Source organism: Lepus europaeus, chromosome 16 (genome assembly GCF_033115175.1).
Source record: "Lepus europaeus isolate LE1 chromosome 16, mLepTim1.pri, whole genome shotgun sequence".
Lineage (NCBI taxonomy): Eukaryota > Metazoa > Chordata > Mammalia > Lagomorpha > Leporidae > Lepus > Lepus europaeus.
Window position 1 is genome coordinate 48488443 of NC_084842.1, and position 21292 is coordinate 48509734.

At 57.7% G+C, this 21292-nt stretch overlaps 1 protein-coding gene across 1 annotated transcript; it reads left to right on the forward strand.

Annotated features, from left to right (window-relative positions):
• Window positions 1–197: 197 nt before the first annotated feature.
• C16H8orf74 (chromosome 16 C8orf74 homolog) lies at window positions 198–19909 on the forward strand. The gene is given in 5 exon segments (XM_062213831.1): window positions 198–245; window positions 2279–2410; window positions 2412–2472; window positions 17700–18103; window positions 19673–19909. Coding segments are annotated over 5 exon segments (882 nt in total).
• The last annotated feature ends 1383 nt before the right edge of the window (window positions 19910–21292 follow it).

The following is a 21292-nucleotide window of genomic DNA, read 5'->3' on the forward strand; positions in this document are numbered from 1 at the left end:
TGGTGGTAGCAGGGCAAGATGGAGGCTCAGTGGGAGAAGAAACCCCAGAGCAGGGCTCCGTGGAGGCAGCAGGAGGCAGGAGGCCCAGGAAAAGCCCAGGAGGCAGCCTCGTGACCTCACAAAGCCGGCAGGCCTACCCGGGGTCCCGGACACCCTGAGTCAGTACAGCTGAGTCTGCCAGAGGCTGGATGCAGGCCATGGCGCTCCTAACAGCCCAGGGAGTGAAGGAGGTCTTCCAGCGCCAGGTGAGGCCCTGGGAAGCGGGGCTTCTACAGGACGAGCACTCGGGCAGGGGGAGGGGCCCCCAGGTGCCCACCGTGGGCCTGCAGCCAGGACTCGGCACACAGCAGAGGTGCAAGGGCCCCGGTGCCAGGCCAAGGGTGTGCCAGCCCCTGCAGCTTGTGGGCTGGTCGTTCGGGCCACGGTGACAGCCTGAGGGTGGCGCAGCCTGTGCAGAAGGGACGAAGAGACTGTGCTGCCTCTCCCAGGAGCCTCAGGCCCTCGGAGCACAGGCGATGTGAGGGCTTCTGCCGCCTTGCTGGAGCATCAGGCAGAGGAAGAGGGGTCCCTGGGGCCCGAGGACGGGGCTCTGTGCCTCTCTCTATCTCCAAGCCCGCCTCGTGCTCCCCAGGGATCCCCGCAGCCACGGGCTCCTCACACCAGAGACGGCCTTGCTCTGTCTGGCTGCAAATCTCGCACAGCTCCAAGCTGCTCACACAGCAGCCAGGGGCTGATTTTGTTTTCTCCATATCACCCCCACACTTTTTTTCTTTTTTAAAAAGTTTATTATATTAATTTAATTTTTTTTTAAATTTTTGACAGGCAGAGTGAAAGAGAGACACACAGAGAAAGGTCTTCCTTTTTCCGTTGGTTCACCCCTCAATGGCCGCTGAGGCAGGCACACTGCGCTGATTCGTAACCAGGAGCCAGGTGTTTCTCCTGGTCTCCCATGCGGGTGCAGGGCCCAAACACTTGGGCCATCCTCCACTGCACTCCCAGGCCATAGCAGAGAGCTGGAATGGAAGAGGAGCAACCAGGACAGAATCCGGCACCCCGACTGGGACTAGAACCTGGTGTGCCGGTGCCAAAGGTGGAGGATTAGCCTATTGAGCCGTGGCGCCGGCCTAATTTAATTTTTAAAAAAAATTTGATGGCCAGTGTGATGAAGTAGCAGGTTAAATTGCCACCTGTAGTGCCAGCATCTCATAAGGGCACTGGTTCGAGTCCTGGCTGCTCTGCTTCTTATCTAGCTCCCTGATAATGGCCTGGGAAAGCAGCAGAAGATGGCCCAAGTCTTTGGGGCTCCTGTACCTGTGTGGGAGACCTGGAAAAGGCTCCTGGCTTTGGTCTGGCCCAGCTCAAGCCATTGTGGTCATTTGGGGAGTGAACCAGAGGATGGAAGATCTCTCTCTCTGTAACTCTGCCTTTCAAATAAATATTATTGTTAAAAAAAAAAAAGTTTTGAAAGGTAGAGTTACAGAAAGAGATCTTCCATCCTTCTGGTTCACTCCTCAAATGGCCACGAGGCCTGGGCCAGTCCAAAGCCAGAAGCCTGGAACTTTATCCAGGTCTCCCATATGGGTAGCCCCACATCGAACGCAAGACTTGGGCCATCTTCCTCTGGCCAGGCCATTAGCAGGCAGCTGGATCAGAAGTGGAGCAGCCAGGACTCGAACCACTGCCCTTATTGGGTGTCAGCCTAGCAGGCAGCAGCTTAACCCACGGTGCCACACATCAGCCCAGCCCACACTTCTTACCCACCCCACTTTAGGTGGCATTGTGCCTCCTACACCTGCTGGTGATCTGTAGGAACCTCTCTGCAGGCCTCTACCCTCTGGATAGGGAAAGGTGCCCCTTTGGCTGCCAGAGTACCTGAATCTCCACCAAAGAAGACGCCCTCCGTTGGCTAAAGCATTGCCTTAGCGAGGCTTCTCCCTGCCAGCCATTTACACGTTAGTAAGAATCTCCTGATTAGATCGACATCTCTGGAGCAGCTAGTTAAGAGCAGGCTCGGAGGGAAGTCAGATTTTGTTCCAGGGGAGAGACAGGAGGATTCGCAATCCTGAACCCGAGGCCCGTGCAAACCTGTACTGCAGGAAGCATTGGTAATGGCAAGCGCACGACGCTGCAGAGAGCAGAGGGAAAGCTGCCCGGAAACCGAGGAGAACCTGTGTCCCCGGCTGCTCCTCCGGGCTCTGAGTGGCTGGCAGGGCCCCGGAGAGCGAAGCTCCCGCTAAGGATGGCCTCTTGGCTCCCCACCCCGTGTCACGCCCCGCAGAAGCCGGAAGGTCGGGAGCACCTGCGGAGACTTCTGGACTGGGAGGAGATAGATGAATGGAGAGACGCCCGCAGAAGCATCGTGCTGGACACCCTCCACGAGAGCCTCCTCTTTGCGGTGGGCAAAGGCTTCCCCATGGGTGCAGGTGGTCCAGGTGCTCACGTTCACGGAGGAGCTGCTCAAGGAAACCGCAGGTACAGGGCATCCAGGGCGGGAGCCTGCAAGGCTGCTGGCCCACAGGAGCCACTGTGGTCCCTGTGCCCCGGAGCCCTGGGCAGAGCCAGGGTCCGCACCTCCCTCCCTCCTTCCTCCCCTCACTCCCTCCACTCATTTGAATCTTCCAGCCAAAGCATTGAGCTGAAAGGAAAAACAAACTTCCCTGGGTTGAAAATCACTTCTAGGACTCACACTTGGATGCTCTGATCTCACCTAACGTTCGCTCTGGCATTGTGGTTTGGGGATTCCATTGAAATCCACGTTTGCCTAAAAACACCAGATCTTCAAATAAGCATTTATAACATGCTTCACCTTCTTCAGTCACTAATTCATAAGTGAGGAAATAAGTTCTAGAACCTTCGAATGGACTGTATACATCTGATTAAAAATAGAAGTGGGAAGAGTTTTAAAAGTGCCATCCATGGGGCCGGCACTGTGGCACAGCAGGTTGAGGCTCTACCTGCAACAGCAGCATTCCATGTAGGAATCGGTTCGAGTCTGGTTTCAGAAGATAAAAGACCTCTCTCTCTCTCTCTCTCTCTCTCCCTCTCTCTCTCTCTCTCTCTCCCTCTCTCTCTCTCTCTCTCTCTAAATCTGTCTTTCAAATACATAAGCAAACCTTAAAAAAAAAAAAAAGTGCTATCTGTTAGCCAAGTGAGGCACGAGCTAGTCTTCCCAGGTCAGATGTAGGGGTAAACAGAAGTCTGCTTCCTTCCACAGGTCAGCACTGACCAAGAGCGTTCCTCACTCAGGCACGCGCAGTGCTGGCGGACTCTGTGTGTCGGCGAGGTGTCACTGGGTCAGAGGATGCCATGCTTGATGGTTTCCTTTCATTCTCTCACAAGGGCGTCCTGGGAAGGCCAGGGTAGAGGTGCCACACGTTCGAGTAACAGCAACTGCTGCTTACTACTGAAAATACACCGCAGTTGGCCCCTGAACAGCACGGGTTTGGGCCGCGTGCCAGCACTTTTGTGTGGATTTGGGGGACAGGGCAGAAATTTTCAAGAGTTAGGAAAAAAACTCCCAAACCATGTAGCCCAGAAATATAAAAAAAAAAATTAAGAAAAATTTAGCCATGTCATAAATGTATAAAATGTATAGAGACAATAGTCATGATTTGCTACCAGAAAACACACCCAGAGCTGTCATAACAGATGATATTTACTCAGACTTCGGCACATTAACACAGATTATCCATGCAGCCATCCCAGGTCCAGAGAGATACAAGCAAATGCAAAGATGCCATAATCAGTCATTGCTATGGGCCAGCGTTGTGGCACAGTGGGCTAAGCCTCTACCTATAACTCCAGCATCCCACGCGAGCACCAGTTCAAGTCCCTGCTGCTCCGCTTCCAAACCAACTCCCTGCTGATTTGCCTGGGAAAGCAGCAGATGATGGCCCAAATACTTCAGCCCCTGCCACGCATGTGGGAGACCCTAATAGAATTCCTGCCTACTGGCTTTGGCCTGACCCAGCCCTGGCCATTGCAGCCATCTGGGGAATGAACCAGTAGATGGAAGATTCTCTCTCTCCGGCCTGTCCCTTTCACTCTGCCTGTAAGATTAGTTAATTAAGTAAAAGAGGATGATCACATATCATCACTGTGTACAATGAGGGCACCACTGTGCTACGGTATTAATTCTACAGCCACATCCTGTTGTGGTTTTGTAGTGAGCTCAAGGGATCTGAAAATACAGTGCTGCTGTCCTCTCCCAGGGAGCAGTTCATCTCTCAGAGAAAAGGGATCTCTCGCAGCTCTGCCCATTTTTCACTGTGTATGATGTATACAACGACAACATATGTGATCATCAGTAAGGCTTCTGGTAACAGCTGGTTCTTAGCAGTTTTGAGGGAGTCAAAAGTTATATACAGATTTTCAACTGCACAGAGAATCCTGACCCTAACTCCAACCTCAAGGATTAACTTTAATCCCTTCTCCAGAATTTGGCCTTCTGCCACTCCTATTTCGCCTTTTTCTCCAGTGGGAATTGCATTTCTGGGGATTTGAGCTTTCAGGATTGAGATTTGGGGAATTTTCATATTTTTAAGAATGTTAGAGTGGGGCCAGCACCATGGCATAGTGGGCAAAGCCAGCTCCTGCAGCACAGGCATCCCATCTGGGCACCAGTGAGTAATGAATAAATAAGTCTTTAAAATATACATATCAAAAGAATTTTAGAATTTAGAAGTTCCCTTCCCTTTCCCAAGGCAGACAGACGGAGAGATCCCGTCCACTGGTGCATTCTCCAAATACCTACAATGTCTGGGGCTGAGCCAGATGGAACCAGAAACTCCATCCAGGTCTTCCATGGGTGGCAGGGACCCAACCTCTTGACCCATCACCCTGCCGCCTCCCAGGGTTGTCACTGGCAGGAAGCTGGAATCAGAAGCCAGAACCAAGAATCAAACAGAAGCACTCTAATATGGGATCTGGGTGTTTTTATTGCATATATATATATATATATATACACACACATATACATAGAATATATATGTTCTTAATATATTTAATTTTAAAATATACATAAGTTGTTAATTTATCTGAAAGGCAGAATTAGAGACTGAGAGAGAGAGAGAGAGAGATCTTCTATCTGCTGGTTCACTCCCCAAGTGGTGGCAAAAGCAAGGGCCAAAAACTTAGAGCCCAGGGCTTCTTCCAGGTCTCCCAAATGGGTGCAGGGCCTCAAGCACTTGGGCCATCTTCTGCTGCTTTCCCAGGCCATTAGCAGGGAGATGAATTGGAAGTGGAGTAGCCGGGACTCAAACCGGTGCCTACAACTGTTTGCAGGCAGAGGCTTAACCTGTTTCACCACAACACCGGCCCTGGATGTGGGTGTGTTAACTGGCATCTTAACTCTTTGGCCAAACACTCTCCTTTAAGGCTTTTGATCTTTCAAGATTTCAACATTTGGGATTATGGCATTTAGGATTGTGTCTTTCAGATTCGTGGTTGTCACCTGTTGAACCCTAGTCTCTGGTCCTTGCCTGATCTTCTCTCTGTCCCTTCTGGTGCCTGTCAGCTCTGGGCAAGCTCCCTCCTGCGCACAGCACCTGCAGTCTCCGGACTTCGCCACCCAGTGCCCATCTTGCCCCCCACACACACACACACACCCGCAGCCCAGCCTCTTGGGTTGGGCTGCTCCCTGCAGGCCCCTGACACCTGGCCCCTGCATGTCACTTGCAGCCCTCAGCCTCCCAGACCATCGCAATCCTCCCTCCCTCTCTGTTTATTTCAAACACCTCCCCATTGTCCATAAGTCAGCAGCTAGAGAGGCTGGGCCACAGAGACACCTCAACTCTGAGAAGGGGTTGGTGTCCTGTTCATGTGTTCTCTGTCCTCCCAGCACCAAGAGTGCACACAGCAAGCTGCAGGCGCTGAACAGAGACAGGGAGGAACACATGAGTGGATCTCACCGCCCAAGGAGACGGAGATGCCCAGGAGCACAGAGGAAGCTGGGGCCCTCCCTCGGCAGTTGTGTGCACAGCTGGTGTCAGAGGCTTGGGGCGGAGCAATGGCGAGTCCAGCTGTGCAGTCAGAGGCTCTGGGTTCAGATCCCACCTCCTCACTCATTACTACATAACCTCACCTGTAAAATGGGGGTGATAACAGTCCCCATCCGCAGGGCAGTTGGAAGGATTACATGACATAGGGTGAGGGGCCAGCATTGTGGTACAGGGGGTTACGCCTCTGCTTGTGCTGGAAGGAGCTGGACACTGACCTCAGGGCATCACTGGCCGTGACATTCACCTTTCCTTTATCTTTGCTGATGGTCCAGACAGGATAGTCCCAGGCAACCTCTGGCCTGGCCTCTAATCCAGCTGCCCCCACTCCCATAACCATCTCTGGGTGCACATCGCGGCCGGCCAGAAAGACAGGAACTCTTCACTGCCGTGGTTAGGTTCACCAGTGGGAAGAGCTGGTTGAGATGGCAGGTGAGGTCCCAGATGTGACCCGGCCCTTCCCAGCTCCTGCGGGGCACTGTCCCACCAGTCCCAGGTGTGGACGAAGGACGCAGCTCGGCCGGGTGGGGCGGGGCGGGCACCCTTCTTGGAAGGAGCTTCCCCAGGGATCTTTGTTGTTGTTGCTAATCTGGGACTGAAGATGATTGAGTTCTGTTTGCCTGCGAGATAAGGAGGCTGGCAGGCAGCACTCGAGGAGGGTCACGTTTGCACAACAATGACAGAGGCTCTGCCAGGACAGCCGCCAGCTCGGCTTATCTCCCGGCCTGATCAGGCCTCAGGACAGGAGGGCGAGGTGGCCCTTTATTCAAAAGCATAAGCTGATTCCACCCAGGACGTTCTGGGCTCAAGTGCGGGCCAGAAGAAAGAGCTCTTTCTTGGCAACTCCAAAGCCAGTCCCCAGGAAGCCCTGGGCAGGCCACACCCAGCTGACTCCTGGGGACAGAGGGTGAGGTCAGCAGCCACGGCACAGAGGGGCTGACACCTCCCCAGCACGGCCTGGTGGGAGGGACCTCAGGAAGAGGCAGATCGCTAGGCACCTTACCAGGCTCAGGCTATGAGAGGACGTCCAGGAACCCCTGGTAGAGACAGACAGGGAGGAAGGGGGTGTGGCCTGCCCGCCTCCAGCCTCCACGGGCTGGGGCCAGGAGCCAAGCCTGCAGGTGTGGGGGCCCTGCCCTGTCTCCCACCCGCCTCACCACCAAGCTCCACCTGGACCACGCTGCTGCTTCTGTCCCTCTTCATCGGCAGCACCCGGCGGGCATCGGCCTCTCTTGGTGATGCTGTCTCCCATCTGGGGAGGGGAGAACAGTCAAGGGGGCTGGAAGGACGTGGAGGGTACAGATGTGGAGCGTGTCACGGCCTGCTGTCCCGTGAAGTACATCCAGGGACTGTCACCCGGGCCACCGCAGGAGGTGGAGGCAGCCACTGGCTCGCCCCCCACAGCCGGGGCTGGCAGCGAGCAGCAATTCCTCTCCGAGCTCCCCCGTGGGGCCCGTCCTCCCCTTACACTTGCTCATGCCTGGCCTAGGGTCTGCCCCATCATTCCACACAGCAAATGACCTCTGGCGCGGAGAGCAGGTGCCGCCTCCAGAGGCCTGGCTGAGCCTCCCACCAGCGCAGCCCAGGGCCCCTCCGACTAGGCCTGGAGGGGTTTTGTGTGCAACTCCTTTGCTGCTGGCTGGTGGCGGAGTGTCCGGAAGCCTCTGATTGGGATCTCAGGAGAGCACTCCTAGGGCCCAGTGGGCAGCCGTTATACAGCTTCCTCCAAGGCCTGAGTCAGCCAAGGCCACTGTCACAGAGAGCCACCTGCTGCTCGGCTCTGACAACATTTATGTCCCCTGGCTGGGGACTGGTGTGGGCAGGGCTGGCTCCCCGCAGTCTCTTTCCTTGGCCTTCTGGGGCCATCTTCTCCCAGCATCCTCCCTCTGTGATCTGTGTCCTCATGTCCTCTACTTATGGGACACCAGCCCTACTGGCTCGGCCTCGTTGAACCTAATCACCTTCAGAAAGACCTCCTCTCCAAAAGCAGAGCATTCTGAGGTCCTGGGATAGGACCCTAACATATGAATATGGGGTGGGGCCTGCAACGCTGCTGAGTGAGGACACAGTGCCCTGGTGACACTAAAATGGGCCACAAACCAGGAGTGTGCCAGGGACTCCTTCCCCTCCCTGGTGCCAGTGGCCGCTTGGCCACAGACAGAGGCCTGTGTGAGCACAGCTCCTCCACAGTTCGGCCTGGCCTGGCAGCATTCATGTAAGGCCAAAGACATGGAGGCACAGAGACCTTGTCCCAGCTCCGCCCCCCAGGGGGGTGGCCTTGGGCTTTGAGTCCAGGTCTGTCTCATGGCAGAGCACACAGCCCTTCCGCCTTGAGCAGGGGACTGTAGACCAGGTGCCTGCCGTCGTGGGGGGTGGGAAGCCTGGACTGGCCCCCGTGGTGCCTGGGCTCAGGCTGTGCAGGAGGAGTGAGCACCAGGGGGGGACCGGGTGAAGCCCTCGCAGGATCTTGGTCCCCAGCAGGAAGCTCCAGGGTGGTGGGTGTCCCCGTCCCAGCTGAGAGGCTGGGCCAGGCCCTGCCACCTGTGTGTGGGCAGAGGGAACAGGTCCCCTGAACGCCACACCTCTGGCCTTTGGAAGGATGCCTTGCCTCACCTCCTACTTCTGTCCTTCCTCCACCCATGAGACGTGAGACAGGCTCACGGCTCCCCCCAGCATCAAAGGGGACAAGGAGTGAGAAGGAAGTAGCGGAGTCGTAGGCTAGCACAGGGCCGTGTTGTCTACTTCTTAGTGGCTCTTACCTCGGGGGAGTCGGGGCTCCCACAGTCAGCTGCAGAGTTTGGCCACGGGGCGCAAGCCATGTATGGGGGATGCTGAGCTCCATGGAGGGCCCACCGCTTCCTGCAAGAAAAGACACCCAAGCAGCCGCCCGATCCGAGCTCTCCACCTGGCACCCACGCTGGGGACTCCCTCTCCCTAGGGTTCCTCGTCACATGGCTGTCAGACCTCTGGTGAACGCCTCTCACTCCTCAAGAGGAGACTCTGCACAGAGTGCCTCCCTTCTGGAAACTTCTTCCTGCTGTTCCACTGGAACTTTCTCTCTGAGCTTTCTGCCCGCTCGCCCCTGCCCTGCCCCGACTCTAACAGCGTGTCGCACTGAGAGTGGAGCACAGCGAGCCCAACTCACTGCCCGTGGAGCTCCAGGCTGCTGGGACGACCGGGCAGGGCGAAGACGATGACAACCTCAGCGACAGCGGACGTCCGCTCCGTGTCATGGTCGGCAAAAGCTCTCCGCCTCCGTCATCTAATGAACACTCCCAGCAATGGCAGGTGCACACACACACTGCGTACCCTTCCACGGGGTACAGCTGGGGCTCAGAGAGCTCAGCCAGCTCACTCGCCAGTCATCACAGAGTGAAGGCAACAGAGCCTGTCCCTTCCGCTACAGCTCCTTAGCTTGAAGCTAAGTGAGGGAGTGAGGGAGGGGCAGCGAGGGCGGATTGCTGAGCTGACCCAGTGGACAGACCACTGAGCAAAAGCCCGTGGTGGTCTGTGAAATAGACAGCCCCTGTGTTTTTCTCTTTGAGCCATAGGCGAGCGAGCAAGGAAGGTAATCTTTAAAAGGACAACAAAATCTTCCTAATCCTAGATTTTGGGTAGATTTTCCCTGCAATGTAGCTATTGCTTTATCTTTAACAAAAATTAAACAAAAAAAAAACCTCAGGGGACAAGAAAACAGTATGGTGGTTCCTTGAAAATTTATCCATGAAGTTATCATATGACCCAGCAATCTTCTGATTACATAGCCGAAAACAATTTTTTTAAAGATTTATTTATTTATTTGAAAGAATTACACACAGAGAGAAGGAAAGGCAGAGAGAGAAAGAGAGAGAGAGAGAGAGAGAGAGAGAGAGAGAGAGAGAGAGAGGTCTTCCATCCACTGGTTCACTCCCCAGTTGGCTGCAAGGGCAGGAACTGAGCCAATCCGAAGCCTGGAGCCAGGAGCTTCTTCCAGGTCCCCACTGCAGGTGGCAGGGGTCCAAGGACTTGGGCCATCTTCTACTGCTTTCCAGGCCATAGAGAGCTGGATCGGAAGTGAAATATCGTGGACTCGAACTGACACCCAGGCAGCGGCTTTACCCACTATGCCACAGTGCTGGTCCCCAAAAATAATTTTAAGGAGGAGACTGTAACAGCTGCTTGTACACCATGTTCACAGAGCAGCATTCAAAACAGTGTGAGTGGCACCACCCAGGGGCCCGGCCACAGAGGAAGGGGTCAGCAGAACACAGTCTGTCCATACCATGGAGTGTCACCCTGCAAGTTATGGGAAGTGGAGTCTGGATGGGGGCCCGTGGCTCGTGGACTGCCAGGCACATGCCCTGGCCCTGGGAGAGGAGCTGAGCTCTGAGGAAGGGTCCTGGTGCTGATGCCGGCGTGGATCCCCAGGAGCCCCTGACTGCGGCTGCGCGGTGGCCTCCACGTAACTGAACGGTGGCTGAGACCAGAGTTTGCTGCTATCAAGTGTTCTGTGTTGCAGCTCCAGGGCAGTGACGGTGTGGTCCTCCAGGGCGGAGTCCCAGGCGGCGCTGCTGCTGCTGCTGCTGCTGCTGCTCCCTGTCCCCCCTGCTGCCACTCAGAGAGGGGTGTTTCTCCGGGGACTGGTATTCTGCCATCAAGGGGAGGGGAGGCCAAGAGCCCAGAGCCCAGACAGGAGCCACACACGAGGTCTCCAGCAATGGTGGAGCTCTCTCAGGGCTCTTCCCCAAATCCCTGCCTGTCCCCCGGCCAGTAGTCATAGTCACCACGCTGACTGCATAGGCAGCACTAGACCAGAGCTCCTGCCCAGGCTCATCCCCTCCCACCCTGGCAGACTGTACCACCCCCCTCCCCTTTTCTGAGAGGTATCTGTGCAGGGCCCAGGGGTAATGATAAGAAATAGAAACTGGGTGGAGGCGGGCCCTCCCCTCCCCTCCCCTGGGAGGACAGCTCTATTCCAGGTCCTGACCCCTGACCCCTGACCCCTGGGCTGGAGCGCAAGCCCTGGCTGCTCCTGTAAGCCTTAGGTAAGTCCACACTTTCTCTGGACGTCAGTTGACTCATCTGCAGAACAAGAGGCCTGCACTAGCTCAGGATGTCCCCAAATGTGCGCTTTGATCTGGAACGACTCTCTGTCCCCAGTAGATTTGAGCAACATCATCGCTCAACATGTTTTGGTGATGTGTGTGCTCATTAGCGTGTTCTGCTGGGCCTATTGGCAAATCACAGCTGCGTTCAATTTCCTTGGATCCAACACAGAGCATTCGTTTTGAAGTCGTACCTACTGCAGAACCTCCTCTGGAAAACTGAGAGTGGGGAGTCCCTGCAGCATCCACCTCCAAAGGCCTACAAAGAGAGCCCCAAAGCCGGTCGACCAGATGGATGGATGGAGAGTTGTATTCCAGCTCTGCCACTGACCAGTGTGTGTCCCTGAGCAAATACCTCTGCCTCTTGAAGCCTCAGTTTCTCTTCTGGGTAGAGGGCATGGTGCCTGCCCCAGCCTCGCTGGGCTGGGAGAGGCCGGAGGAGTTCCCAGTGTGCATGGCCTGGTGCAGGGGGAGAGCAGCCGCCCCGCTCACAGTCAGGGGACTGGGACACCACTACAGCTAGGGGGAGGGGTAGGAGGGGGGGCACAGGCCGGCCTGGCTTCCATCCACTTTCCCCACCCCGGGCCAGCCCTGGTTGGCAAAGCGCTCAGGCCAGGCCGCCACTTGACTCGGTTTCTCCTGCTCCGCGCCAAGTCGGGGGCAGCCAAACTGGTTTGTCAGGGGGCAGCGGTGCCACCTGGGTCCTCCCTTCACGGCTTCCAACTCCCCCGGGATGGGGCCCTCTCCCTTGCTCCCCCTCTGCCCCTTCCCTGAGTGTGAGGGGGTGGGTGGCACCCGGCGCTCGGGGCCAGCGCTGTGCCTCCTGGCCCCATCCATCTGCCAGCCTCCCCCGCTCCTCCCCTCCCCATTCCTCTCCTCCTCCCCTGCTGTGCCAGGGCCCCTCGCAGGTGCTGGCCTCCAGGGGCTTGGGGACCAAGTTCAGGAAGTTCCCAGCCGCCAATGCAAATGAAGGCCACTCCCTGTTATTGAAGGGCAACTTGCAGGCACAGATCCGTCTGTCCGCCCAGCAGCCAGCGGCTTCTCCCTGCCGCTTAATCCCTGGGCTGAGTCAGCCGGAGCTTCTCAACCCGCGGCTCAGGGAGTGTGGGCTCAGGAGCCAGCTCGGGAGAGCTCTGCCGAAACTCAGAACTGGCAAAAAGAGGCTTGGGCTGGAAGCTAGAATTCGGCCCCGGGGTGCCATCCTCCCGGACCTGGAGCAGGCTCTGCCAGGCTCAGGCCACCAACCGCGCTCACGGCACGACGAGCTGCACGTGGGGCACTCAGCGTGACTGCGCCTCCCAAATCTGTGCTCTGTGCATGGCTGCCAGGGGCTGCCCAGAGACCAGCTCCTGGGGCGGGGGCGGGGGGAGGCGGGCGACCCGGCCCTCGGTCGGGTACTGCCAGGTCCTGCCAGTTCAGCTCCTGGGAGCCCAGAGGAGGTCCGACGAGTCACACGGGCCTCCATACTGGCCTGGGCTCAGGCTTTGATGCCCACAAACAGTGCCCGCGTGCCCACCCTCTCCACCCCACCGCCCCCAGCCGCCTGAAGCCCTAGCTGGCCTCCGCTTCTCACCTCAGCACCTCTGTGGGCTCCCCAGCTCTCTGCTTGCTGTTCTTCCCTCGGAGGGATCTGAGGCCGCTCTCTGCACCCTCAGCCTCGGAAACAGATGTGCAAGCAAAATTCCAGATGCACTTTTGGGGACCCCCTGCCCACCCTGTTGTCCATCCTAGGGTTCCATGAGGAAGGCCCACTCTTCCACGCAGTGCATAGGCCCTTCTAGGTTTTCTCTGTCCAAACTGCAGGCCTCAAGCTCTCTTCCCCTGTCCGGTCCCCCCCAGGCCCCAGCTTTGCCCACTGGGGGCTCTGGGCCGGCGGTGGCCCGTGCACACAGCCCCACTGAGCTTGGCCCACAGCCAGCATGGATCCCTGAGATCTCTCTGGCTGGGGCGTCTTCCTCCTCATCCATCTGCCCTGGGCTCCAGCGTCCCCAGTTGGAGGAAGCCTCCCCTCCCGGCTCAGACATGCTGGGCCAAGGACGTGTCCTCATGCCGGCACCTACAGTGTCGCCCCACACCCGGGCGTTCTCACGTGCTGCTTTACCGGCAGCCTCAGCTCTGTGAGGTGATGGCGCCACCGTGGGCACGAATGCCCTGCAAGAAGCCACCATGGCGAGGTCTGCGATCCATCTCTGGCCACCCCCCCAGTTCAGGCGGCATGAAGGGAGCCAGCAGCTGAGTCCCAGGTCGGGGGCCAGCTGTGGCTCCATCACCTGGCAGAACCACATCCAGTCACTGGGTTCTCGTGGCTCAGTCTGGCTCCCAACTCTGAGCCACGTCACCAGGCTACAAATGCCAGCCCAGCCCTATCCTAGGAACCAGCCCTCCCTTTTGCGAGAAGACTGGATGAGTATGTGTGTGAGGAAGGGTCTGTGTTTCTAGAAATCTCCAGGTGGTTCTGGAACACAGGGCTGAAGGCTACAGTCTGGGGCTCCAGCTGGGCCACCACTGACCGCAGGTGAAACAGCCAAGAGCACCCCAAAAGAGGTGGTGGTACTGGGCAGGGTTGGGCAGCCACAAACCATTGGGCTAAGATTCTTTGCTAAAAAGATTCTTAGCCCCATTGAGACTGTGAGTGTCTGGGTGCACGAGTGGACTGACTACAGGACAGCGAGAGAGAGGCCCACAGAATCTGGGCCACACACTGAGTCACTCAGACAAGCAGCGGCAAGGAAGCAAGGGCCCAGTCTCTGGACCCAGGACAGCCCCGCTCCCCTCCTCCATGTCAAGGCCATGAGGCTCCGGTCACTTGCTGTCCTCACTCTCCTGCCCACTGGGAAGCTCTGGCCAATGGCTGGCCCTTCTTTTTTTTTTTTTTTTAAGATTTATTTACTTACTTGAAAGAGTTATACAAGAGACAAGGAGAGGCAGAGAGAGAGAGAGAGAGAGAGAGAGAGAGAGAGAGGTCTTCCATTCCACTGGTTCACTCCCCGATTGGCCACAATGGCCAGAGCTGCACCAGCCTGAAGCCAGGAGCCAGGAGCTTCTTCTGGGTCTCCCACATGGGTGCAGGGACCCAAGGACTTGGGCCATCTTCTACTGCTTTCCCAGGCCTTAGCAGAGAGCTGGATCGGAAGTGGAGCAGCCAAGATATGAACTGGTGCCCATATGGGATGCCGGCACTGCAGATGGTGGCTTTATCCGCTACGCCACAGCGCTGGCCCCTGGCTATTCTGTAGTAGAAAAGTCTTGCATGTTCAGGCACTCAGCTCTGAGCGGACACTGCCGGGTACCTGGAGTAGGCGACCTTCCCTGTCCCGTGTGTGCACAGCCAGGCCAGGCCCCTGCCACTGGCTGACCCACGGTCTTGGCCCCTCCTTCCCACACAGCCTGCTCCTCCTGCTGCTGCCACAGTCGCCTCCCCAGAGCCTGGCACCACTCACTTCCCTGCCCAAGATGTCGCGGTGGGCCCAGCCAGCTGCCTCCACAGCCGGCTCCTTGTCCACAGGCCACATCTGCCATCGTCTGGGCTCCGGTCCTTGTGTGCTCACCCAATAGGGCTTCTGGAGGGAAGACCCCCGATGCCTCCCACCTGCTACCCGGTCACTCGTCACTCGTGTCTGTTCAACAGCTCGCCCCCTCCAGGGAGGGCCGCCTACGTGCCCTCAGCAGTGAGCAAGAGACATAGCCGTGCGCTCCCCCAGCGCTTGTGCTCCAAGAGAGAACAAAGCACATAACATCCTTAGCATGGGAGATTACACCAGTGCTCTGGAGAGAAATACCATAGGGAGCATGGGCAAGGGTCGCAGTGAGAGGGTGGCACTACTGGCAGTGAGACCTCTGTGGGGCAGGGCATCCCAGGGGCTTTACCTACTCATCTCTGGCTTGCTCACCACCCACCCTCCCCAGGTCTTTCAGTTTCTCAAATGGAACATACTTTCTTCAACCACAGGGCCTTTGCACAAGCTGTACCCTCTTGCCTGCCTCTATGTTCTCCACCCTTCTTTACCTAGGAAACTCCTCTGATTCTGCCCACCTTGGCTCCTTCATCACCACCTCCAGGGAGCCCTCATGCCCCTGAGAACACCACTGCTTCCTATCATGTGCCCTCCAGCCCCTTGTAGCCGTGTGCAGAGTTAGACTGACTATGGCTTTCCCCCCAGCCCTCTGTCGCCTCCCTGGGACCTGCAACAGCTCTCGGTACATGGAAGGCCCCTGAGGAGTGCATGTTGACTAAATACCCCGAGAGCTCAGCCACTGCACCCAGATTGCGATTCACCAGACACTTAGTGGGTCACTATTGTGCACAGCCCCTGGTGTGGCGTGCCGAGGTGGCCAGCACTTGTTCAGCTGTCTCTTCTTGCAGACTGGAAGCTCTCTGAGGGCAGGGGTCATGGCAGGGGTCAGTGTCAGCCCCCTGCCCCCCACCACCGCTGTGCAGTGTTCTCTCCAGCACCAGGCAACCTCCAGTAAGAAGCCGGGAGTCGCGCGGGTTTCTTTCTCACTCACTGCACAGCTGACGACCGCCCAGCCCTGCCCCTCCAATCTGCTCCTTCCCCAGCGTGCAGAAGATCTGGGCACGGCCTGCAGGGCCCTCCCAAATGCCCACCCATGTGCTCCATGCATGCCAGCGTCAGCCTCCACCTCTTGGGGCCCCACTTCCCTGCCCACGCAGGCCGGGGGGCTTCTCAGCCTTTGCTGTCACTCACTGCACCCTGAGCCCCTGCGCCTCTGTGCCCAGCCCAGCCCCTCTGTGTCTCTGGGCCACAGCGCATGCAGCGAGGAGCCCATCCTCAACTGCTCGCTCCTCGTGCCTTACTGTGCTGCTTTACCCACACACAGCAATTGCCTGCTTGTGTGTCTCTGCTGTGTGCGCTCCGAGGGCAGCGAAGGTGTCTTACCCAACACGCTGTTGCCAGAACCTAGCACAGTGCCCAGTAATTAGTAGGCAGTAACAGTTCAACAAATTGACTTTGGATGGATGGGTGGATGGATGGATGGGAGGCTGGGTGAATGGCTGAAGGACGGGTGGGTGGGTGGGTGGATTACTGTATGGATAACTACAGAAATCTGTATGTATATGTGGATGGATGGATGGACGATGGACAGAGGGATGAATGACTGGGTGGATGGACGGAAGGAAGAGTGGAGAGGTGCTGGCTGGCTGGGCGGGTGACCAGTTGGGTGAGTGGGTGGAAGGATGGGGGACAAGATGAACTTGGCTCTCGGGGACAGAGAGTGCTTCCTGCCGTGTTCCTCCTGCCTTGTCGCTGGCTACGCTGACACGGGCATGGTGTCCCCAGCGGCCCGCCCAACAAGCCCAGGAAGTAGTTAGCTGTGTGATTATCTTCATCTTTACGAAGGCCCAGAGTCACTGCTAGAAGGAACAGGTGTACCAGGCCTGCAAGCCCATCCCCTCCCTAGATGGGAGCACAGCTCCAGCCCACTGAGCCTTTCCCCTGCACCACCAGGAGGTCCCCGCCCTTCCCTCCCGGGGCGGGGGGGGGGGGGGGGCCGCAACCTATGGGATCCATGGGACACTCCCCTGCTCATCCTAACCTTGCTCAAAGTGGGAGCGGGCCCCTCCCATGCATATTTACGGGAGACAGCGCTTCCTCTGGGCACCCCGAGGAGGCTGGAGGTTGGGGAAGGGCCAAGAGTGAGCACAGAGATAAAGTGCAGGCGAGGCGCAGGGCGGAGTGGGGAGCACCCTGGTCAGGGTGGAGAGACTCCTCCAGGCTCCCTAGGACTCACGCACAGGAGAGGGGGCTGGCTGGGGAGAGGAGCCAGGCTGCCCGCATCCATCACTTTGTCATCAGTAGATGCAGCGGCCGCACTCCCGGAGCCCACGGCTGGGCGGTCACCTGGCCCAGCCTGCAAATTCAGCAGAGGTGAACAACGAGTCTCTCTCGGAGCAGGAGAGGCCCGGCCAGGTTCGCCGCGGGCTCCCAGGACAGTGCCGTGGGAGGAGCCGCGTCTGCTCATGTTGGGGCTGAGGGCTCACGCTGCCACCACTGGCCCATGTGTCTGCATGGTTCTGCTCACTGGGACTCGCACAGAACTGTCAGCTGTCATCATGGACCACGTCCCCACCGAGTCCCAGTCACAGGCTGGTGACAGCCCTGCCTCTTGGAACAGGGCTTGTGAGTGGGAGGAGCGACGGGGAGAGGAGAGAGAGAACGAGTGACGGGGAGAGGAGAGAGAACAGGGGATGCCTGACAGCAGCGGCTTTGCCCATGAAAGCTGATCCTTTGCATGAGGTGAACAATCTGTCCAATTCTGTGACACAAGTCACCAATGTCACAATGGCCTGGACGTCTCTCATACCACACTCTTATCAGAATTCCCTTCTCCTCTTGGGTGAAGTAAGTCTTTAAAACAGGAGCTAAAAGGTCAAAACCAGGTAGGAAGTGGGATAATCATAAGAGAAAGAATGAGATAAATGTGAGTGCATAAAATGAACTCTGAGCTTCCTGGAAGCCAAGGCAAAAAGGGAAATGTGACATTCTCCCCCGCCTTCACGAGCGAGTGAATGGTAATCTGGGCTGCCCGTTCGGATACGGGCTCGGGTGAAGGCTCGATTGATTCTCAATGCTTCTTTGCCCCCTCCACTCTGTCCCAGGCTGCTCCATCACTGACGCGGTGCTGACCCTCGGGAGGAAGCTCAGAGACTACCAGAGGCAGTTCAACCCCACCCACCTGCTGGCCCTCTGTGACTACTTCCACAACACCTTCCTCCGCCACTACAGGCTCTACCAGTACGTCCTGGGCCGGGACTGGGAGGTGAACCTGACGGTCACCCGGCTGCAGGTGTGCGTGCCGCCCCCACCTCTCCCGCTGGCGGCTGGCGTGGACAGGGAGGTCTGGAAGCACGAGCAGCAGCTGGCCGAGCTGAGAGAGGCCGAGGCACAGAAGCGCACCCACATGCTGCTCCTGAGGGAGGCCCTGAGGCTGGAGCAGGGACACCGGCTGCAAGAGGCATTCGAGGGAGCACCCGCCCCTCCCAGCGAGGGCCTGAGCAGAGAGGTGAGCGCCCATCCCCCCGTAGACAACGCCCCCCCCCCCCCCCCCGCCACAGGCTCGCGAGAGCTCTCTCTCTCTCTCTCTCACACACACACACAGACACACACACACACGGCCCAGAGGGGCTAACACGGGAGCTGAGTGTCTGTCACGGGCTTCGCATGCGTGCTGTCACGTGACACCCCTGCAGGGTTGAAAACACGTGCTCCCATTTTAGTGAGCACACAGCTGAGGCTCAGAGCACTTAACCAGTCATGCCAGGTCCCCAGCCGGCACGTGGTAGAGTCCAGGTTCTGCTGGCCGTGTCATTCACCAGCGACAGAGGCAGGGGTAACATGCCAGGCTCTGAGCTGCCGCAGCGCCTCCTGCTACGTTCTGTGCGCCCACAGGGCTGGTGTCCACAGAGGCCTGGGGGGAAGAGGGACCCGGGCACAGCTCTGGGAGCTGGGCGAGAAGGTGGAGCTGGTGGTCCTGGGGAAGCAGCTAGAGTAGTGTGGCAGGTGGAGGCTGCCCTCCTGGTGGACCACGAAGACCGCTGGGGCTCCTGCCGCCAGCCCCTCCCATGGCCAGCTCTGCCCCAGTGGTGACCGGCCTGGCCCTAGGGCCGCTGACTTACTGAGGGTCTGGCTGGCTCTAAAGTGGTTTGTGGCTGCACATGTACATGGGTGACACAGAGACACACGTGTACAAGTACATGCCAGTTGGGTGAACTAGTGGATAGAAGACCTCTCTCTCTGCCTCTCCTTCTCTCTCTGTGTAACTCTGACTTTCAAGTAAAATAAATAAATCTTAAAAAAAAAAAAAAGACATCACAGTTTGCACATCTGCATGAGTTTTGGAGAGACATGTCCTATTCGACTCATAAGAAATGCATAATAGGCAAGCACATCGGACAAACTCCGCTATTTCACCCAGTGAGCTGGGAACTTGTGGGGAAACGTGGTGTCACGGTCCGTGACTCCAGCAGGCTACAGTGCCATGATTCTGAGGGCACCGGCAGAGAGGATCTCCTGTTCAGTACGGCAGCTGGTCCTGAGTCTCCAGCCGCCATGACTGGCTAGCTGGGGATCACACCCTTAGCGTGAAGCCATTTCCTCTGTCCCTTCCTGTGAGGCCCGCAGCTAGAACTTGGAGAGCTGAGAAAGGGGCCTGGCTGGGGGAGGAGGGGCAGGGGGCACTGACCAGAAGGCGGCGCCCATAGGAGACATAAGACTGGCCTCGGGGTGGGGGGGGCAAATGACCACCCTAGGCCTGAAGAGGAAGGGGAAGAAGTGATTACTGGGACCTGAGAGAGAGAGAGAGAGAGCCTTAGCTATAGAGGAGAGGGCCATAAGGCCATGAAGGAAGAAGGGGCACCTCATTCTCCGCCCACTCTCAGACCTCCCGGAAGCCAAAGGTCAGAGCAGCCAGTGGATGCGGTCCTTATAAATCGAGGTGCCAGGGCACAGAGCGGGGCGCAGGGTGGGGCATGGCCCCAGAGCAGGGACGGAGTTGGGAAGTGGGCCCGGTTGAGGGTCTCTGTCTGCGGGCGTGCCCAGAGTCCCGTTCACCAGCAGAGCCCTTCCCTCCTAGATGTTAGAGACGCTCATCCGTGAGGCTCTCCGCGTCCAGATGGCGAGCCTGAGGGAGCTGCTGCAGGCTGAGATCCAGACCACCTTCGACATCCTGGACCTGAAGCTTCAGCAGAAGACCTTGCATCTCAACGCTCCCGCCCCTTTCCCTCCCCCAGTCACTGGCCAACCAGGCCAAGATGAGTCCTTGAAGTCCAACAGAGCCAACAAAGGAAAGAAGGCCAAAGCAAAGAAGTAGGAGGCCCCAGGCCACCGTCCTCTAAGACGCGATGGAGGAAGGCCCACCGACAGCTCTGAGAGGGGTTGCGGGGTGTGCTCAGCACCCAAGAATCGAAGACTTCCAGTGATTAAAAGAAACAAAGGGAAACTCAACCCATGTGTCTCCATCTTGGAAATCATCTTCTCCCACCCCAAATCCAGTCCAGGTGGATTTCTGAGCTGGAGGTTCTCCACCTGCGCTAGGTGAGGGGTCAGATGCCGCCGGCTGCCTCCCCGGAAGACCATCACCTCCTCCGGCTAACACAACGGTTCTGCCGCCACAATGACTGGATCCCGTTCCGTTCCCTCTGAGATTCTTACCACAGGACTGAAGGTGTGTAGTGTGGCAGTCTCCCTCTAGACGACCCTGACCCACTGCCCTCCAGAAAATGCCCTTCCAGAAGAAGCTACCGTGTTTAGACTGAGTCGGGGTTACAGGTGGTGCCGTCCAGGAGGTCGGGGACCTGGCACGAGACCAGCTCTGCCACAGATCTTCTGTGTGACGTCTGTATCCTGTCTCCAGGTCACCACTCTCCCTCTCTGCCCCATGGGGAGGATGGTGGGCTGGTATTGAAGGCCCCCTTCTCACTATAGCAGCCTTGGAGAGAGGCAAGGCAGGCGTGCTATTCCCATGTGTCAAAGGCTTAAAGGTTCAAGGCTAAGCATCTTTGCCAGAGATCTGGGGCTGGAACCCAGTCCTCCCTCTGCATTCCTATGTCTGTGCTCGGTCCCAGGAACAGTGGTCTTGCAGGCAAGCACCCGGCTTGATGGGTGACTACCACCCCCGAAATTGGGGCAGTGAGGAGGTTACCCCACGCCCTGTCTTCCCAAGCTGGCCACCTGCTCCGCCAGCCTCTGCACCTGCCCGCCCTGCTCCTTGCCCGTGATAGGACAGGTCGCTACAGGGTGTTCCATGTCATTGTCTCTGCACGTCCAGCTCTCCCTGTGCCACAGCTGTGTCCAGGTCAGGTCACCTGAGGCATGCCTGGCTCTGGTTCCTGGCAAAGTTGGCCTGCCTTAGGAGGCTAGGCTGGAGGTAGGGCCAGGGAGCACCGTGCAGGGCTGTCACCAGCTGTCTGCAGCCTTTGTGGAGAAGTCCAGGAGACAGGAGACAGCAGACCCAGGTTCATGAGAACCCTGCCCTGAGCCCTGCGTCTGTCCCCCCTTGATTCTCAGGTGTGTCTACACCTGAGAATGTTCTCTTGTTTTATTCGAGGGAGAGAGAAGGCTTCCCTCTACTGGTTCACTCCTCAAATGCCCGCAATGGCCCCAGCTGCAGCCAAAGCCAGAGACTCAATCCAAGTCTCCCACATGCATGGCAGAAACCTCGTCACGTGAGCCATCACCACTGCTTCCTGGGGTC